This window comes from Falco cherrug, chromosome 12, assembly GCF_023634085.1.
Source record: "Falco cherrug isolate bFalChe1 chromosome 12, bFalChe1.pri, whole genome shotgun sequence".
Lineage (NCBI taxonomy): Eukaryota > Metazoa > Chordata > Aves > Falconiformes > Falconidae > Falco > Falco cherrug.
Window position 1 is genome coordinate 33,240,556 of NC_073708.1, and position 20,402 is coordinate 33,260,957.

Here is a 20,402-nt window from a genome sequence, read left to right on the forward strand (position 1 = left end):
AGGAATGTCAGTATTGACTGACTGCAGCACTAATAAATGTAAACTATATATTCATAGGAACCTGCATGGCTTATGGGGTCATTACTGCAGAGTACAGGTGGTATGAGGGCACAGTGTTACTGAAAATCCTTGTGTTACTGGCTTCAGAGAGCATCCTAAAACCAAGGTGGATGTATAATGTGTGTGTTGACCAATGAACGATTAGGGGGCCCTGACTCAAGTGGATCAGTGTGTGTATATTGTGGGGTTTCTCTGCAGTCCCAGTCCGCATGATTTGTACAGGCTTTGCCCCATAATTCATCAGCCCTTGGTTTGCTTCCAGCCTCTCCCTAGTTTTAGACCTTTTCTGTTTTAAGTAGGGCAGAATATGGTAATGGGATCAGTGAATCATGCCCCCTTCCCTGTGCTCTGTGGCAATAGATACTGTCAGTAGTCCTACTGCACTAGATGCCGAATTGACTAAAACCAAAAAAAGCAGAAAATCTTGTCCCTTCTTCTGCAATGTAGAGTTCTCTGCCCTCCCTGAATTCAAGTGTTACAGTGAGTCATAGAAACTATAAAACTACTCAAAACTTTCTGTAAAAGATTCTTACTCTATTAACTTGAATTTCTTTCTCTGGATTAGTAAACCCCTTACTGTACAGAAATAATTCCAAAATTACTTCAGAACAATTTAAAACATACGCTTATTTTGTGAGGGTGAAATGTCAAAAGCAGGAAAGAATCCAGGATGGCTTAACTGTCAGGATTTGTCTTGGCTTTGCTGCTGTGAGAAATTTGGCCACAAAGTTTTCACGCTATTGAATTCACTGCCTTAAGGAGGCCTGTGTCACTGGGTACCTACAGTACACCATAAGAGTGTATCTGTGTTTGAAAGAACCTAAAGAATATCTGTGGAGTGGAAATGAGAATGAAGAACACTTTGGGAACTGCTGGTTGTTAGAGTAGAAGCAGCTTTGTGCCCACTTGTGTGGTATTTATTTCATAAATTGAAAATAGTTTGACTAAAGCCAATGGAGATTGAAATCATGTATAAAAGCACTCAAACCCATGAGGATGGCTCTAAAAAATGCCTGTAAAACATACTTGAAAAGCATCTGTGTACTAATGTGTACATGGGAAATACTATGGCTTTTCTTTGTGCTGCTTCTTGAAGGTGACCCAAGGAAAACTGTATTAGAGATACAAACTAAATGTGATGGCATTTATTTCCATATGAATGCATATGTTCGTTTTGTATCCTATAAAACATTTGCCAGCATCAAAAGACTTAATGCATGACTGCTTGTGTCAGTATATGCTACTTTATCATTTATTTAATTTAAAATGTATCAAAATCGTATTATTAGAAAATCTAATTGAAATGTTTATAAAACATATGTTATATCCATGCAGCTATTAGACTATACGATTTTTGCAGTGGATTATGTAATCAAAACCTGTTTATGTTAAACTCTCAAGGAAGGTGTGTTCATAGAAAGGAGAGGAAAAAAAAGGCAACCCCTACCCTTGAAACAAAATCTGAGCGTTTGGTCAAAAATAATCGCATGAGCTTTACTGTGAGAAGGTAAAAAAGCACAATGCATAAGTTACTTAATAAATACTTTCCATGAGCCTGTCCAAGACAATAGTAGTAATGTGTGCAAGTAACTTGCTTTCCTAGGAAACACCAGACTATCTAATAGACAAACATGCTGTGCCTAAAAACAATTAAAGCCTTATCTTGGAATTAACTGTACAATGGTAAGACTTCTGGAGGACACAGGGGTGTCTCTTTTTCTTCTTCCAAATATTAGAAGATGTTGAAAATGAGGACTAAAATGTGTCCTGAATGGTAGAGTTCTTCAGCCTTTTGTTAGTCCAAAGCTTGTTTTTCATTTGAATAATTGGTTTTGATTGTTATATTGCTTGCTTAGTTGTAGCAGAAGCTGGAAGGAATGTTAAATTATTTAGATTTATTTTGGTGCCTCATGGATATCTCTATGGGGGTGACAGAATGCTGCCAATTAGTCAGGTAAACTAACTTTGTGTGTCTAAGAAGTATCTAGTAATAACAGCCATCAGAATCAGAAGCTAGCCTGACTAAACAACAGGTATCCTCTAGTTTAGTAATACCTTATCCCTAGGGTTAAAATCAAACCTTAGGGGTACTTTCATGAAAATCATTTAAACTGCTTTACTTGGAAGCCATTTAAAAGGGGAGAAACAGCACAGAAAAGCAATTGGTTCCAATTACTGCCTTTTTTACTTTTTTCATTTTTTTTTTTTTTTTTTTTTGTTAAATAAAGCTTACTCAGATTGACAAACCTCCTCTACTGAGATAGAGTATAGAAAACAATACTGGTTTGTTTTATGGTTTGTTTTTTTCCCCCTTGTAGATCAGAGCTGTCACTGGGAGATGTATTTACAAGCTCTCTGAAGGGGACCATCATGGTTGCTCCGTGTGACTGTAGTGAGTATGACAAGTGTGAGTGCTGCGTGCCTTCTCTGAGGCTCAACTACACTTACATCATGTGGCTGAAGATGGTGATCGGTGTTACACCTCTGTGGTCACCTTTGATGTCAGTCAAGCCCATAGACATAAGTAAGTATGACCTATATTTTAAAACTTTTTAAATAGAGAACAGCAGCAGGATGTCTTTTCTGGAGAACGAAGGCACAGACAGAACAGGAAAAGGCTTCGTGGTGCTGTCTCACTTGCTCAGGGTGGTGCTGTACACATTTCTTAGCTGCCTAATGCCTGTCTGGGCTCTAGTACAAAACCATACTGAGTAAAGGCCAGGCTGTCAACATACTTGAGCTTTCATTTCTAATCAGGACCTCCCTGTGCCTGAGCCTGGGGCAGTGGTAGAGCTTGTCTGTGTTGCTGAGATCTTAAGTTAAAAAGTGAGGGGAAGGGGGAAAGCTATTCCTAAGCTTCCTTAGCAAATAAACCCATCTCTTTTCTCAAGCAGCTCTGTTGTCTTGATGCTTTCTTCCTTACACATACAGTACCTTTGTTTTCCAAGTTGGAAAACGTCCTTCTCTATTTAATCAAGTTAAAACTATACTGACATAATGAATTCGATATGTATTGCTATCCAATGTGCACAGTTATTGCAGATCTTAGCAAATTTTAAAATGGTGGGGACTCTGTCAGCTGTGGGGGGAAATAATACAACTTTTATAAACTTTTTCGTCACTGGTGTGCTTTGCAGGCAGAGTAAGTTAAAACTGGGTGGGCTAATTTTAAAGATGAGAGATTGCATTTTTGCATCATGCTGCTTTTAAATTATGCTACAGGAAAAAATTAAAAATTCAGAGTTGTGTCTGCCAGTATTTAAAATTACATAAGTCTGTTCTGCTTAGTGAAGTATATTTTTAAAATGCATAATATTAGTGTATGTTCTGCTGCGATTTAGCAGAGTTATTTTAAAGTAAAACTATGAGTACTTATGTAATGCAGAGTTGTAGTTGCTTATAGATGATAATGGTAGAACAGGTGGCATCAGTAGAACAGACATCATTATCTGATTGTAAGATCTCAAAAGTGTGATGTAAAACTTACTGACTTTTGTTTTAAAATCTATGCTGCCTCCCAAGTTACTTCCTGCTGGACTTCATTAAGGCCATTGCTTTGAGATGGTCTATAAGTAATAATAAAATAAGGTCTGACTTAGTGTAGTGAACTTATACTGAAAGTAATACTAGGGTTTTGGTAAACTTAGTGAGGTTGCGGTAATACCACTTAATGAGACACCTTGAAGAGCCAAGACATCAGTGAAAGGCCATTTTGTATTTTATCTGGTATTGATAGAGGCAGACTCTTACTTTATTGGACCTGGCAGCAGCTGTAGGAGGTTCTGGGTAAGACTGATTTGTTGTCTGATCGCGGGGTTCAGATGACAGGAGGCAATTCTGGTTCTCTGTGTCACTAGCTAATGGCCATGGGCGTGCATCTCCTTCCGAACCGCAGCTCGATTACTGCTACCAGCCCATCTTCACCTCCATATGGAGGTTACCGTCACTTTCATTCTCTCATTAGAACTACTTCTGTGAGCCTTTCCAGCCTCCTGCACTCATATTTTTCAGGTTAGGAAAAATGTAGTGTAGACAGCATAAAGCCCTGAATGAAATTACAGATGTTTATATCTGGGATGGTGTGGGGGCAGGCTGGGGACGCCCAGTGCAGATGGAACTGGAAGTGAATATGTGCCCACTGCCAAAGACCCTTGAAAATGCTTTCTTTTTAGCTTTTACACATTGTATTATTCTCTGCAGTGATTTTTAGCAGGATATTGTTCTTGCATGGGAGAGACTCAGAGCTGTGAATGAGAACAAAATCACCTAAAAGACACTGTACTTACACAGTGATTTGAAAAGCTCTTAGTAACAGGTAAAAGTAGGATCTAGGTTCCTTGCCTTTGTCTGAGGAGGAGTGAATGTAATCCTAATCATCATTCTGAATTGCCCATCCATTTTCCTGTCCAGAGAGTTATCTGCATCCTTGTGGGAGACTTCTGAAACCCTCCATTTTTTTACTTTGCCCTAGTGTAGCTCTCCTGGAGACCTTTAATAGCCATAATAACTGTGGAAGGGATAGGAATATTTAGAATTTCTTTGTGTACAGTACAATGATAGTATCTCCTGTCTCTTAAGGAGCTGAACAAATTGCATTGCTCAGCGCTCCCACCTTTCTCAGTCCTCTTTTCAGCAAAGCAGCTAAGTTAGTGCTTAGTTATGTGGAAGAATCGTGGCCCAAGGCAAGAAATTAATGTAATTTTAAGGCAAATGTTAGGTCAGACAGCAGGTCCTGGTAAGTAACTATATAGCAGTGCCAAGGTGCAGTTTTCCAGTGATATTACACGACATTACTTTGTCATACACTAGCTGTAGAACAGCTCTTGAAAAATGCATTTAAAGAAAAGGCGTGAAAGAGACCTCTGAATCAGTAAAATCTCATTACTGCCAGCAGTTACAGGCAGTAAGGTTAGTGGTAAACTTGTAAATTAATTTGTCCGCAGTAAAACCAGAACCTCCTTTGAACCTGCATCTAGAAATGGCAGAGAAAGGTCAAGTGAAGATCTGCTGGTCTGACCCTGTGCTGATGCCATACCCGCTTCAGTATGAAGTGAAAATCTCTGCAAATTCCGGTCAAAGTGGTTGGCAGGTGAGTCGGCTCTGCTCGCTTTGCTTTGTGATGGAGCAGTGCATGTTGGTGGGTCTTCTCCAGAGCCCGGGATTTCTTATCATCCTCCTTGTCTTGGGCATTGGCTCTGGTGGGTTGAGCAACATGGCTGGTCTGGTTTCTCCTGAGCTGGTGTGTTCAGCAGACCCTGGTAAATGTCAGCAGAGTGTGGTAAAGCTGGAAAGCTGGACTTTGTCTCTTACACTAGGAGAGCCCCTGCACAATGATGAATGACTTGTCTCCTGTTGGGTCTTATAAACAAACTCCTATCTTTCTTTTTGCATGAAATTCTAGATTCTGTGAAGTCTAAAGGCAAAGCTTCTCCTTTCAGCAAACCCTGAATTCCACAATAGATGCTAATAATTATAGCTTTTTATTAGTGAGTTGCTTTTTCTGTTGCTATCATGCAATAGGCTCTGGAATAAAAGCAGCTGTTAATTAGAAGTCCATAATAACGTGTATTACACCATATTCAACTTACAGTAAATTTAAAAAGAAAGCTTTATTTTTACCCAGCTTGCTACTTAAAACCTACTCTCTAGACCATTTGTTTTGGTTCTCTCTGTCTCTTTCTTTTTTTCTGTTTATTATACAACAATGATGGCTTCTGGTAAACCAACAGATGGTTCGTGTTGCTCTAGAAACCTCACTGGCCATAGACAATATGCTACTTGATTCTTCATACTTAGTTCAAGTGCGGTGCCGGAATCATCGGGGTCCAGGGTTCTGGAGTGACTGGAGCATACCGTATAACCTCAACTTGGGAGGTAGGTCACATGCAGGCACTTACGTGCAGTAAGTCTTCTGGAATAGAACAGATTGCCCAGTTTAGTTTGTTTTGTGGAATGACTGTTTGAGAGCATGTGTTATCCAGGGAGGCACAGTATGCATGAGCTGGGCTGAAAAATCCTGTGGAAGTTCTTTCTCCTCCTGCTTCTCAATCCGGTATGGCTTTGCCAGAGATTCTGCGCTTTCCTTTGTACAGACTTGAATTAAAAGACTTCTGGACTAATGCATGTGGACTGCACAGCCATCTCCGTGACTACTCCTTGTCTGGCCCTGTTGCTCACTATGCACCTGTTCAGACCCAGAAAAAGCTCTTTTTCCAAGGGTTTTTCAATTTCAAAAGACAGTGGGCAGCGTTTAATCTCTACTTAATACAAGATTTTTCTCCCGATGCTTTCTCTTAACTTTTAGTTTAGTATGAGGCTTTGTAGCTAAATGAAAAGCACAGAACAAAGTTTTGGGTTTGTAGATTTAACCAAATTCATCTTGGTTTGTGAGCCCCATCCGTAAACTCCATGATAGCCCCAGTCAGTCAGTTTCAATGCATGTGGCTTTAGTGTATGTGTGTAATCTTATATACTGTAAAAAATGTACTACCCAAATAGGGTGAGTTCCTGACATGTTGCACACCGTAAGAGCTCTCCTGGACTGAGTAAAGGGCTGTCAGGATTTAATGAGGTCCCTTATATCAACATAGCTCCTGCTAAAATGATAGGTCATAATGGCTCACTCTCTATTGAGAGTTGAATATAGGCAAGAAAATAAATTTTGTTTGGCAAATCCTTGGTGAGTTACCAGGATTGCTGATTCGCTTTGCAGATTGAGCTGGTTTGGGTCAGCCTGAGAATTTCAGGATTTTTTTTGCATTGTATTTTTCCATGCTCTGCTTATGATTAACTGGGAATGTTTTGGTCTGTGTTGTCACAGGTATCCTCTGAACTATTACATGACAATACTAGTGCCTTACCTAGTTGCTTACATGTACACCTGCTTACTGTATGCTAAATAGTGTAATATGTGTGCTTAAATTGAGTACCAAAGAAGTAGCTAAACTTTGCAGAAGGAGCTCTCTTCCACGAAAGCTGAAAATACACAGACCCTCACAGCAGTCGAGCATGAAACACAGGATGCCTGATTATATATGTCTAGAGGCCTAACTGCCCCTTAGTCTTTTGGATTTACATATATATAGATGTATATATACATTTAAAAGAAAAGTGTCTGTGTGCATGTATATATATTTATAGCTATAAAGCTTTGAGAATTTTTTGGGGGTAAATATATGTTTTCTCTCTCACAAACATGTACTGACATTCTCAGTTTCTGTGTGCATTGAGAAATACAGATTTAAAAAGAGGTGCAGTAGACACTAAGATGATTTTTCGTTAATCCTGTTACGGGATATGTAATTGTATTAAACATACATCTTATCAGTCAAATAATCCCGTTGTGACAAACCTGATGGCGGCATAGAGGAATTAATTTCTTCACTGCAGGATGCTCAGATTGGCCTATTCTCCTAATGGCCAGAGTTAGGATGAGCCAATGGAAGAACAGCGGAGTGTGCAGCACAGCTGGGAGCAGCAGAGCAGGAACACTGCCTTGCATCCAGGGAGGCACATTAACACTGGAAGAGCAAATGCTGAAATCAGGCAGTTATATTTTTGGACAGCTGACTAGCTTCATGTTCTGATTTATATTTAACATGAAAGTCTCTGACAATGACAATATTAAGTCTGCTCTTCTATCTGAGAAGGCCTGTATTTTGCAAATAGCCAAAAAAGATCTGATATGTTTCCGCAACTATGGGAAGCAAATGGGACCTTTAAAGAATTTTCCTGCTGGCTTTGGGTTGATCTTTGGCAAACTGTTCCTTTTCAGCAGGTAAATAACACCTGTAGCTTCCTTGAGTACCCGACTAACGATGCTGAGCTTATGTGTACCTACATGCTTTGCAAATTTAGTGTCTTTATGCCTAAGTGAATGAATTACTGTATCACAGCTACCATGTGGTATTAGCTGCACCGCTGAGAATCTAAAACAAGTTTTTGAGATGTTAATGTCCTGCTGACTTCAGTAGGAGCAGGAGTAGAAACTACTGGAAAGCTTGAATATTATTATTTTATAAAAATTTATTTTTTTCAGGCCCTTCTTCCCCAGTCCTCCACAGCAATTCACTCAAAATCTGTGTTCAGTTTTACAGTTTTCTTTCTTCCAGTATTACAGTAATGCTTCAGCTACCATATGATTTCAACATCCCTGCAGGATTCAGAGAGTTAGATGTATTTTTTTCCTCCAAACCCAAACATCATGTTTTTACTTAGATCTTCTCTCACTTCTCCCTGAGGACAATGTTACAATTTTAAAATTTGTGGTTTCTGTGTTGCGAGATGAGTTACAGGAGCTAGTCCTTTCTAGGTTGCAAGTACTCGTTGCAGTATTTAAATAAGCTGACCTGATGCCTTAAAGTGGGCTGAGTAACAAGCAGCAGTGTCAATCTAGTTTTTCCCAAGATTTAATTTACAAGAGCCTGTGTATTTCCCTGTTTCCCTTGTGCTGCTCTGTATTGCTTTTGCTGTAGCCTCCAGTGATTTTTCTGCTCATTTAGTTCACGTTTGCCTGGGGATATTAAAGGTTATTTTTATCAAAATTTACAAACATCAGTTATAGATGGAGACAGTCAAAGGCTCGTTTCTGCACCTCTCCCCTATAGTTACTAATAGTAATTAAGAAGTAGGAAATTTAGAAATAGAACTGGATGATAATAATAATGCTAATATTTTTCTATTGACATTGCTTTTCTGTTTTTTTGTTCAGATTCTAATCTCAATGGATTTTTTTTCCTTTTTTTTTCCCTACTTCTGCGTAGCTGAAGTCCTGTACTTCCCTCCTAAGATATTGACCAGTGTTGGTTCTAATGTTTCCTTTCATTGCATCTATAAAAACAAAACCAAGATTGTAGTGTCCAAGAAGATTGTTTGGTGGCTGAATTTAGCAGAAGAAATCCCAGAAAGTCAGTATACGCTTGTGAATGATCGCGTAAGCAAAGTTACTCTTTTCAACTTGAAAGCAACAAAACCTAGAGGAAGTTTCTTCTATAACGCATTATACTGTTGTCATCAAAATAGGGAATGTCATCATAGATACGCTGAATTATATGTAGTAGGTAAGATTCCAGATGATTTTAAATTATAATTTTGGTGCATTTTAATAGTCGGCTCAGAATATTTCCATTTTAAACTCCAGTTAGCTTTTATTGAGCAGTTATGATTTGTAATGCATGGTTTTTGTATAAGCAATTATATCTTTATTAATAACATTTCAATGTGTTTTAATTAGATGTGAATATTGCTATCACATGTGAAACGGATGGGTACTTAACTAAAATGACTTGCAGATGGTCTGCAAACCCAAACACATTGCTCCTGGGGAGTTCCTTGCAGTTAAGATACTACAGGTATGTATAGCTTTTAATGTTTGTTTGGAATGTATGTTGGGAAAGCATTGCTCTGGAAATACTACTACATCAAAGAATTCTGAATAAATGTAATTATAAGCTGTGCTTAGTTTCTGTAAGCTGGAATTTTTCCAAAGTGGAACTCCAGGGGTGTTAACCACGTGTGCAGAATGGGAACTGTAGATACCAGAGTCTGTAACATTGATTCTTTTTACAGGTTTTTTTCAGCTTTTGTAAAACCTGTAGATGCAGTTTGGAAGCCAGTTCTTTTAAAGTAGATGTGTTTGCTTGTATCAGTTATAAAAAAATTATTCTTCTAGTTGCTCGTATCTACAAATTGTAAGGAAATAAGGAAAAAAAGCCATTCACAGTGAGAGTGACTGAGCACTGGAGCAGTGGCCCAGAGAGGCTGTAGAATCTCTGTCCTTGGAGACTTTCAGATCTCGACTGGACAGGACCTTCACCTGACTCTGAATTTAACCCTGCTTTGAGTTGGAGGTAGGACTTGAGACCTCTCGAGGTCTCCATTCAATCTTCAATTTTTCTGTAATTCTGTATCTTTTTTTTCTATATCCAGACAGCAGATAAAAACACAGGGATGGAATTTAATTCGTTCCAGATGAATAAAATCTTGCTTATAAAGAGCTAATCAAATCTTGGTTCACAGTAGGCATATTGTTTTATGAAGGTAGCATCTTTGGTGGCTAGAGAAGTTCTTAGTTTTCATCATTTTGGTCAGGTGTTTTGGCCTGGTTAGCTTTCAGGTAGTTGGTTAAATTTTGTCTGTCTTTTGGATAGAGCAGGAGAAGTGGGATGTGGTGCGGAGAAAAAAAAAAAAAGTTTACAAAATACAAAACCGATAATTAAATCAGTGGTGTCATCATCCTTATCTTCATTTGTGTGCACAAGTATTGCCGGTGGGATTATTGTTTTATGATGAAACTAAAAAAAATCCCTTTGAGTTACTAATATATTGAGCTTGGGAGTTTCCTAGAACTGTGTTAGTCTTTAAATAAACAAGATAGACAGACAACCCTTCCTGAGAACAAATTTTTTATTTTACTGCTGTGCTGGACTGGATATGCGGAAGTTTTGGCAAACAAGCTTAAATCAGCCCAAGGGCCTAATCCTTTGGAAAGCTGGACTGTCTTCCCTGTTGGAGGTGGACTGAAGTTTTGAACTATTGTATTACGCAGGTGAACATTTCTCAGGATTTTGTGGACTAAAGTAATAACTAGAATGTTCGAGATTTCAGGTGGAGGCTTTTAGGGCAGGATTAGTGACTAGCTGACTGCTAAGGTAGGTTTTGTTTAAACTGCCTTTACAAATATTCATATAATGAGTGTACTGCTGGGCAGGGCTCTTGAAATAAAAAACATGCTGCTCTTGCCACGTTTTCATTCCAACTTTTTCACTGTTCAGGTTTAGTTAAAAATGCTATTTTCTAATAGGAGGTGATAATCTGTATATTTGCTACAGTGTTCCTGCTAGATCAAATGGTGAACATTAATACAGGCTGAAAATGCTTCCCAGATGATAGTATTTTTTGTGATCTTTCTTTTTGTTCTTTTTTTTTTTTGGTTTGTTAACAGTAAGATCTGAAAGAAGAGAAATAAAAAAATAAATTGTGAGGGATCACATGAATGTAGTGACGACCCAAAAGTGGAAGTATAAGACATTTAAAAATTTATAGTTACAAAACCAACCAGTATCATTTGCATAACATTCTGTTGCATATTGGGAACAAAAATACAAAAAGAACTCGAATGTTTACAAGCTTGAAACCACATGAAATAGGTTTTTTAATTGCCCAAGCTTGATTGCAAGAGGCACCATAAATATGCTGGAGTTGCTAGTATTTGCTTAGACATAGGCAAGTCCTCACAGCGGAAGTTGGAAGTTAGATGTGTTGCATCAACATCAGGCGTGTTGTGTTTTCCAGGAGCATGAAGCTATTCTTCTTAGTTGCTGATGCAATTACATTTTACAGATGAAATCCAACGCTCCTCAGTAATGTGGTGTGATAGCTTCACAGTTGGTGTTTTGTTTTGTTTGGGTTGTTAGTACGTCTTCCTCTGCAGTCAGTGCTGCCAACAGAAACAGAGGAGAAATGGTCATCCTGTAAAAACAGTGAATGCTAAGCTAAACCTTCAAAGCATAAGGCACCAGTTTAATCTGTATTAGCTATGTTGGCAGGAGCAGGAGAGATTCAGCTAAGTGTAACTTTTGTGGTTCAGTTGAGTAACTAATACCCTATCTGGCCACTCTCACCACAAGTCTGAGCTGCGCACAAGCTTAGGAGAAATGAGGAGAAACACGAAAACTTTCCATCACCGATAAGATGTTCAGTGCCATTTTATCCAGAGTCTGGGTCTCCTCTGTTCTGTTGCCAGATGTGATACTGACTGTATGTGGGATTTTAATGGTGCCCTCCAGAATTGATACTTTTATGGGATTTCCATCTCCTGGGGAATTCACTGTACATGCCCATTTCATCCACGTGGCAGCTTTCCCCTGGACGCCAGTTGGTATTTTGAAAGTCTTATTCCCGGCTGGAGATCTGCCTTGCTCTGTTTATTGCTAATACATACCACTGAAGTAACATGATTTATGAGTATTTGGAGATGCCTGCTTTGGTACCTGTTTCTTCCTGTTGTTAGTCTCTCATCAAAAGATTTTGCACTGGGGAGAGCCTTTATATCCTGCTTTATTTAGGCTAAGAGCCAAAGCTTTGAGGAGTAACACTGTAGTCTCTTTAATCTATTCAGTGTAGATTCAAGTTCAAGATCTGTCCAAATAATAATAAAAAAAGCCCAGATGGTTCCAGTGACACCATTTGTTTTAATTGCCTTCAGAGTTCTGTTTTACTGATGCCTTTACATGAGCAGCTTATAGTTCCAATGTATTAATTGAATGGGTTTTTTTTCTCTTTTAAGGAGCAAAATTTATTGTTCTGACTTTCCAAGTACGTCTCCAAAATCAGAGGTGAAAGAATGCCATTTACAGAAGAATCATTCTTTTGAGTGTACATTTCAGCCTATTTTTCTTTTATCTGGATATACCATGTGGATAGAGTTTAAGCACTTACTAGGAACTCTTGAATCTTCACCAACTTGTGTCGTTCCAGCAGATGTGGGTAGGTCAAGATTTGTGCACATCTTTCTTCACTTGTGACATTGGATTTGATTCCTTAAATGGTGTAGGTAAAGTACTTCACAGCATTTTAAATAAACTAGATTTTGGAAAGAACATAAAAACATAAGAGCTTTGGTACTGTCTTCTAAAAGACATTGCATTAAATGTTGTTTTCATACATTTTTCTTGGCACAGCAGCAGATTGTAACTGCACCTAATACTGATAAAATGTCCAGTTTTGCATTTTTATCCTCTCAGGTGTTTTGCAAAGACATCTACTGAAAATGCAAGTATCATGTTTAAAAAGGCAGTCTCATTTTGAAGGTTCTTAGTTATCTAATTTTTCTGAAGTCTTCAATTAGTTAAGTTTATACGTTAATACAGTGTAGCACTAGATGTATTAGTTACACAGTTATATTCATTTAAAATCGTTAAAATCCTACTTTTGCGTGCTTTTCAAGAGTTCGTTTTGTGGCACAGAGATCTTAGATTTGTGTAAAAGCAAGAGGCAGGAACAGTGGGTGTTTCAAACACTGCAAAATGTGCAAAGCAAGTCTTATTATCTGGTCTATAACTCAGAGCATTTGTTGGACTGTGTATTTTTTGGACACGAGTGTGAACATATGTAGAGAGAAAACATGGCAGCTAGACCACAGAAGTGCTACATGAAATAAAGCAGAATAATAAAATACATCTATAATGCCTATGGGGAAGCATGCATACAGAGAACATAGCTTAAAACAAACTGTCCTTTGCATTTCAAAGTTTAAACAGAATAAGCAAAAACGAATGTCACAGGAAGGAAAGGCAGAGTTTAGTGCATCATAGCTAAGTGGGGTATGAGAATTATAACTATTATTATTCTTATTGCGGTGGCCTTGCAATTTTCAAGATTGCTCCTGTCTAGTTCAGAGAGGGCTGCTTGTGCCTTTTTGACAAGCACATTCATTGATTATCAGAGAACCAGTGGGAGCCTTGGGCACCAGAAAGGAGGGTGCTGTGAGGGCTGGTGGGCGCAGATCCTGCACTTCTGCTGCTTCGGCCATTTGCCAGGGAGCCTGGCACCTCGTCAGTGTGGCAGCCGTGGTGTTGGTCTGTCGGGCACGCCTGTGCTCTTGGGAAAGATGATGGCTTTATGTGATGCTGCTCAGCGAGGAATTCTAGCAGAACTTTACTAGTCTGGTTGATTCAAGTCATCATGTTAACTAAAAAGTGATGAACAGAATTGACCTATGCTGGATGAAAGGTGCTCTGTATCATGGTAAAACAAGGTGTACTCATTCTATTACCCAAAATTTAAAGCTTGTTTCATTTTTTTGGTTGTTTTCTCTGTGCTCACCATCTCGTTAGTCAAAACAAGTTTATTCTAACTTTTCTTTGTTAACAAACTAGGGCTTTGTGACAGTCCTATTCAGTCTGCTGGAGAAGCTCAGTTTTGGTGGAATTTCCTATTAGTGAAATCAAACCTTAACATAATATTTCCATTAATCATCACACAATGTCTGTCGTGAGCATTTATAGGAGCTGCCTTTCTGGGCCCTGTGTGCTGCTGCTTCCCACCGTGGTGCCCCCCCTTAGTGCCAGGCTGTATTTTCTGTTGTTTGTACCAGGGGAGGTACCAGCTGCTAGCACCAATAAGAAGCTGTTGTGGTTTAAATTAAGATGAAACGTACTGAAACTTGCTCATGGATTTTTTTTTAAATTTTATTTTTTAAAATTTATTTCTTAAATTAAATGTCTATTCTGTGAGAAACCCTGATTTTGATATTTCAGCTTAAGATTTTCTTTGGTGATTTTAGTTTGGGTCAGAATTGGAATGAGTTTCCAGTTAGGCATACATTGCTTTTCTCAGTCAGCAGTGCTTTTGTCTGCAGTGAAGGGCCAGCCCGCCTGGGTGGGCGAATTGTTGTGTTTGCGCGATAGTCCAGCCTTACTTGGAATAACAGAGGCCACAATGTGTTAGCTGCCACCCTCAGGACAGGAGAAAGTAAACGATGATGACTTGATTTAATGAGAAATGTCTCTGCAGACATTATAGTCTTTTTTTTTTTTTCTTTTCTTTTTTTCTTTCAATTTTCTAGTAAAGCCGCTTCCTCCCTCCAATGTTAAAGCAGAAATCACCCGGCATGTTGGGCTGCTGAATGTGAGCTGGACAAACCCAGCATTTACAAACAATGACCTTCAATTTCAGATTCGGTATGCTGTGAACAGGGAAGAAATTACATGGGAGGTACTGTCTTTTTGTAATCCAGATTGAAGCATGACTTGTGGTGTTGTCACTTAGTGCGTTAGCTGGCTTTTGTGGAATTTGCGGCATGCAGTGAATCATGGTTATGAGCATTTGCATTATCTAGCGATGGAGTGTTACTGATTAAGCCACTTTTTCATTGGATTCATTTTCAGGAATTTTGACTCTTAACTGATGCCTAAACAGCCTTTTGTTCTTACTCTAGATATTTTTTACTTCTGTTGCAGCTTTATGAAGTTTCAAATGTGCCAAGGTCAGCTCTAATAAAAGTTCAGAAACTTTGTGTTGAGTATGTTGTTCAGGTCCGGTGCAGAGAACTGGATGGGTCAGGTTACTGGAGCAACTGGAGCAGATCAGCCTATACGCTTGTAAAAGATATCAAAGGTATGTGTTTTTTGCGAGTGCACGGTGGTGGTCTGTGTGGTTGCAGACAGAAGTGTGACACTTCTTCCAAAACCGTGTAATCTTGCAGCCCCCTTACAAGGCCCTGAATTTTGGAGACTTATTACTGAAGATCCAGCAAGGAGGCAGAAGAATGTTACGCTGCTGTGGAAGGTGAGAACAATTATGTTTTGATCTTTCACTTTGACTCAGAAACCATTGGTGGGATGGCCAGAGAGGGAGTATGATAGACACGTGTTTCCCTGGGAGGTGAACTTGGGCACTTGCTGGGTGTGGGGCTTGGTGTGCAAGGCACTTGGGGTATGACTTCTCTTGGGTTCCTGCCTCTTGGCTAATACTGGAGGCAAGTGAGTATTGATTGTAGTACTGTGGTACAATGGGAGGTGGTTTCACCGCCTTAGCTCAGTTGGTCCACTTTGGATTTACTCCCTCCTGTTGCTATCACTTCCTCCCTGCCTTGTCTGTTTTTATTCTCCAGCCTTTCTTGCAGCTAGCTGGCACACGTTGGGCTGATTTTGTACCCTCATCGTAACAAAGTTTATAGTAATGTAGTAGGACAGAAACTCCCCTGGTGCTGTGTGGTTGCTGTGGGTGGGTGGGAGGCAGGTGAGGCTCAGCACAGATGAACGCTGGCAGCAGGCATGTTTCCAGACTTGGCCACTGAGCTGAGTTTTGTAGGGTGGACACATCTGGGGTCCAGCTGCATGCACCACAGCCATGGATTTGCATGGGCGGCTGCATCGCAGCCACGTGGAGCGTCCCATAATTCCTGAAGTCTTACAGTCCTCACTGCTTTAGGAGAGCCCTCAGATCTCTGAGCAGGCTACAAGCTTCTGGCCTTTGTGCAGAGACCTGACCTGCTGTCCGCACTGTACTAATAATGCAGCTGAAGTGTCAGTGCCGTACTAGGTGTTCGTGTCAGCCTCTGCTTTCAGTGTGAATTACACAAATGCTATGAAACAGAGACTTGCTCTGCAATTTGCTCTAATACTCAGAAAAAAGAATAACATAGAATCGAAGACTGTAATTTGTAATGAGATGCAGCCTTCAGCTGCCAAGTTCTGCTGACCAGGATCTCTGAGCAGAATGTGCCACTGACTGCTAGACAGCTGCCTGTATAAACACCGCCGCAACTGCGCGTAAACTGGGCAAAGCTATGTTAAAAGGTTAATGCAGGACAGAGGAAAAAAAAAGGACATCAGTCCCTGCCTGCTCCTGTTTGCCAGTGTTTGGTATGCAAACAGTCATCTGTTCTGGTTTTTCAGTCCTGAAAAATACTGACATAAAACAGTGAGTGACAGTGGGAGCCTGAAAGTTTGTGTTTCCTTGTGTCCCCCCTGCCCCCCCTTCACTGGAAAGGCAGCAAGTCAGTGTGTCAGCCCTCAGAGAGAGCGGCAGGAGAAATGAAGTCTTTAAATGGACTATGGCACCTTTGCTAAAAGGAGAGTAGCTGGTCTATAGAATGTCTTTATTGGGTCATGTTTTCTTAAAATTGGAACAGTACCTTCTGCACAAGTAACATTTGCTTTTGAAATCAAAGACTGGGAAGTTAATTAATGCCAATGTTTGCTGCAGCCACTGATGAAGAATCACTCATTGTGCAGTGTGAGTCGATACGTTATAAAGCATCAGACCTCAGGAAACACCACGTGGTCAGAATATGTTGATAATGGCACTACCTGCTCATTTCCGTGGATTGAGCGCACACATACCGTTACAATTTTAGCCATGAATTCAATTGGAGTTTCTTCAATTAATTTTAATTTAACTCTGTCTCAGCAGATGAGCACAGGTAAGAACACTGGTTGGTAATAGTTTTGAGATGTGGAAAATGCTAGGAATCCTTGCAATGCTTTTGGACAAAGCTTTCTTTGTATTTGTCAGAATAAAAAAATGTTTTATGATGCTACGTTCAGCTGTATATAGGAAACAGATCCTGCATCTCACCAGCAGAGCTATTTGAAAAATGAAATTTCCATGAAAATCTTAATGATCTTTGGGTTGGGAAAAGAGTTGTCTTTCACTGGGCTGTCTTTCATCCCCTGACAGAATACGATTAATCAAAGAAAAATAAAGTCTTGCTGTAGAACTGATTTTTCATTTACTTTGCCTTGGGAACACCCAACATTCCTGCTAGGGAATGTATTGTTGTTTCCAAAATGAAATGTGGTCTTGTTTCTCCGGCAGCTCACCTGATGGGCTGCCAGAGTACATAGTTTTCAGAGGTTTGGCTTTACTTCCTAGGCAGCCTCTTCATTGATTCGGCTGTGCTCTGCTTTATGAATAAAATAAAGGCTATGGCTTTCAAATACTTCAATTGTGTAGCATTCATATGCATTTATATGCTGTGGGAAACATTACTGCAGTCTGTTTGTAGAACTTTATGGCTGTCATGCAATTTCAAAAGCATTTTTATGGATAAAATTCTTTCTGATACTGTGTGCAAGCATATCCTGGAAACCCTGAGGTCAGTAGTACATGTCATGGGAAGTGTTTGTCCGACTGCATTGCTGTCTTGGTATTTTACTTGGAGAGATTCAGTAGGGTTTAGCTTTCAAGGCTCTCAGTGTGTGCTTTGCTAGCTAGATGTTGACAGTTCAGTAGTTGTTGCTAATCTTACAGTGAAGGAGTGATAATTAGGGAGGTGCATGTGAGAGTAAGGGTGTTTGTTTGATGTGGTAAGAAACTTTTATCTAGTTGGTGTTTGGGACTAGTTGGAGTAAACCAAGCTTTGCTGGCTTAAAGAGAAATAACTTGTGGACTAAAGGTCAGGCTTTATTATGTAAATGATAAAATGCTGACTCTGTAGCAGTCATCCGTGTGTGTAGTTGATAGTATACACCTCTCCTGCTAACCCAGCTGTCATCTCACCTCCGAGCTCATGTAATTCACGGCCATTTTCTCCTTGTTCTGCCAGTGAGTGCTGTGCAGTCGCTTAGCGCTTACCCAGTGAACAGCACCTGTGTGATTTTGATTTGGACGCTTTCACCTCAGATCTATGTGATAACATCTTTTATTATTGAATGGAAGAACCTTAACAAAGAAGAGGAGATGAAATGGGTGCGAGTTCCTCCAAATATTAGCAAATATTATATTTATGGTGAGTGTGCACTTAACAATTAACATAATGCATTATATTTTCATGGAACTGAAAAATGTAGCATTACTGAGCTCTCTGATTCTTTCTTCTTCCTCTCTGATGGCTTTTATGGTAAGGACCAGTAGAGCAATTCTGGATTATCGTTAGAGGACTGACTGTAAAGGATTGACTGTTGCAATAACAATCAAGTTAATAAAGAATGAAGCTCAGGAGTCTGTTCATTTTTTGGCAATACAATAAAATTAGTTCTGGAATATTGAGTATGCCAGCTAATTACCCAAGTTAATGCGTGCATTTCATTTGCATTTTGGCTTTACTCATAGAAATTTTTACAATAGTCCCATAAAGGTGTTAATTCCGTGAAAGAAAAAGACTAGGTTATCCAGTATAGATTAATAGTTTTAATCTTCTGATATTGAAGCATGTGTCTGTAAAAGATGACTTTTGTTATTCCCTTCTCTGGGCTGATCTGAACTCTGATATGTGACTTGGAGCCTCTGTGGAGGTAATTGTTTAAAAAATAGGGTAACAGTTTTGATTGAGAAGGCTCATTTCCTCTCTCCAGATCACTTTATTCTGATTGAGAAGTACCAGTTCAGCCTGTACCCTGTGTTTGCTGGAGGAGTTGGCAAATCCAGAGCAACAGATCAATTTACCAAAGGTGACTTACGGGATCTTTCTCAGTGTTGTTTATGAAATAGGAGCTTGTAAAAGTAACCTTAAATGCAGGAGAAGTCTGTATCTTACCAGAAAGAAATGTCAGTATTGAAGTCATTTTGATATTACTATAAAGAGTGATCTAGGACTTCAGTTGCTTTCATTTGAAAGCTCTTTGTGGGATTAGTTAAACAAGGGATCTGAGTTCCTGTGCATCAGATTTAACAGCTGAGATCCTAGGGCTCTGTGATTCTTCGTTCTCCAATTGTGGACTGTGCTCTTATTTCATATGCTCTGATTTAATTTCTTAATAGCAAGAGAGCAGTGGGCACCTTCCACAGGGATGGAGGAGTCACCTCAGTATTTGAAATAATTCCTTCCTTTGTTTGTTCTCAAGGTAAAGGTTTGTTGATGTGCAATAAAACTCTTTTATCAAGTTTTTTTTGCACTTACACTGTGGTTTCTACTGTTTATGATTTCCCTATTGCAAAGTATTTGTTCACAGATGAATTATTTTACTGCGTTATTATCTGAATTCCTTTGATTTCTAGGTGGATATGAAAATGAGAATAACGCCAGCCTCTATGTGGTTCTGCCAATAGTTATTTCAACCTCAGTGTTGTTGCTTGGAGCGTTGCTGGTTTCACACCAAAGGTAAGGTGTTCGTTGTCATGTCCGAGTCCCAGGAGGCCTTCAGAGGAAGGCGGTGCAGCTTAGATGATGCCTGTCTGCCAGATGGCTGGGCAGGGTCCTTCCAAGGAAAGCTAGGAATTATGTTTTATCATAGATTTGATACAGTGTAGTGAAAGGCAATGGACTCTGTGGAATACAGCACCAAGGATTAAAGTGTCTTGAGCGTGCAGGCTTGTTACCTTGTGAAAATCACGCCCTTTTGGGCCCCTGCAGCAATGGGACCATCAGGGCTGTTCATTTTCACTGGAAGCATCACTTCAGCCCATACCACGTGCTCCTTACTTCTACAGAAGGATTTGTGGGCAAGTTAATGAGTGTCACGTGCTTTGAATTTGTAAAGCCCTTGGGGTTTGTATTTAATTATCATCACAAAGGTCTGAAGTAAAAATCCCTCTGGATTTTGTGGGAGGTGGGTTGGGGTCTCTCAGACAAGACCACCTGTACCTTTTATATTTTGCAGCACTGCCCCCTGGTACGTCACTTCTTTATGTCTTTATTTTTCCTCTTAAATTTTGGCCATCTAGAATGTCTAAAATGATTGTTTCATTATTGTAGTGATCTGGATAAATTGGCGCAGATTCCTTTTCTGACATAGCAAAGGTGAGTGATGGTAGCATGAGTGTACGAGGACAGTACCAACTCCCAAATTTCTCTAATATTTCAGAATGAAGAAGCTGTTTTGGGAGGATGTTCCAAACCCCAAGAATTGCTCCTGGGCGCAAGGAGTTAATTTCCAGAAGGTGTGTATTTCCCCAGT

At 39.6% G+C, this 20,402-nt stretch overlaps 1 protein-coding gene across 9 annotated transcripts in view; it reads left to right on the plus strand.

Moving 5' to 3' along the window:
• Positions 1-20,402, plus strand: part of LEPR (leptin receptor) — a 43,585-nt gene that overhangs the window by 13,899 nt on the left and 9,284 nt on the right. For 7 of the 9 annotated variants that reach the window (XM_055724819.1, XM_055724818.1, XM_027803969.2 and 4 more), the window contains 14 exons: positions 2,379-2,584; positions 5,004-5,149; positions 5,790-5,934; positions 8,823-9,119; positions 9,293-9,410; positions 12,347-12,546; positions 14,627-14,775; positions 15,021-15,177; positions 15,266-15,348; positions 16,771-16,987; positions 18,113-18,295; positions 18,861-18,956; positions 19,504-19,606; positions 20,310-20,385. In XM_055724819.1, the coding sequence (XP_055580794.1) occupies positions 2,379-2,584; positions 5,004-5,149; positions 5,790-5,934; positions 8,823-9,119; positions 9,293-9,410; positions 12,347-12,546; positions 14,627-14,775; positions 15,021-15,177; positions 15,266-15,348; positions 16,771-16,987; positions 18,113-18,295; positions 18,861-18,956; positions 19,504-19,606; positions 20,310-20,385 (2,176 nt within the window). The remainder of the gene's footprint in view (positions 1-2,378; positions 2,585-5,003; positions 5,150-5,789; positions 5,935-8,822; positions 9,120-9,292; positions 9,411-12,346; positions 12,547-14,626; positions 14,776-15,020; positions 15,178-15,265; positions 15,349-16,770; positions 16,988-18,112; positions 18,296-18,860; positions 18,957-19,503; positions 19,607-20,309; positions 20,386-20,402) is intronic. The other 2 variants (XM_027803972.2, XM_027803973.2) reach the window with 2 other exon arrangements.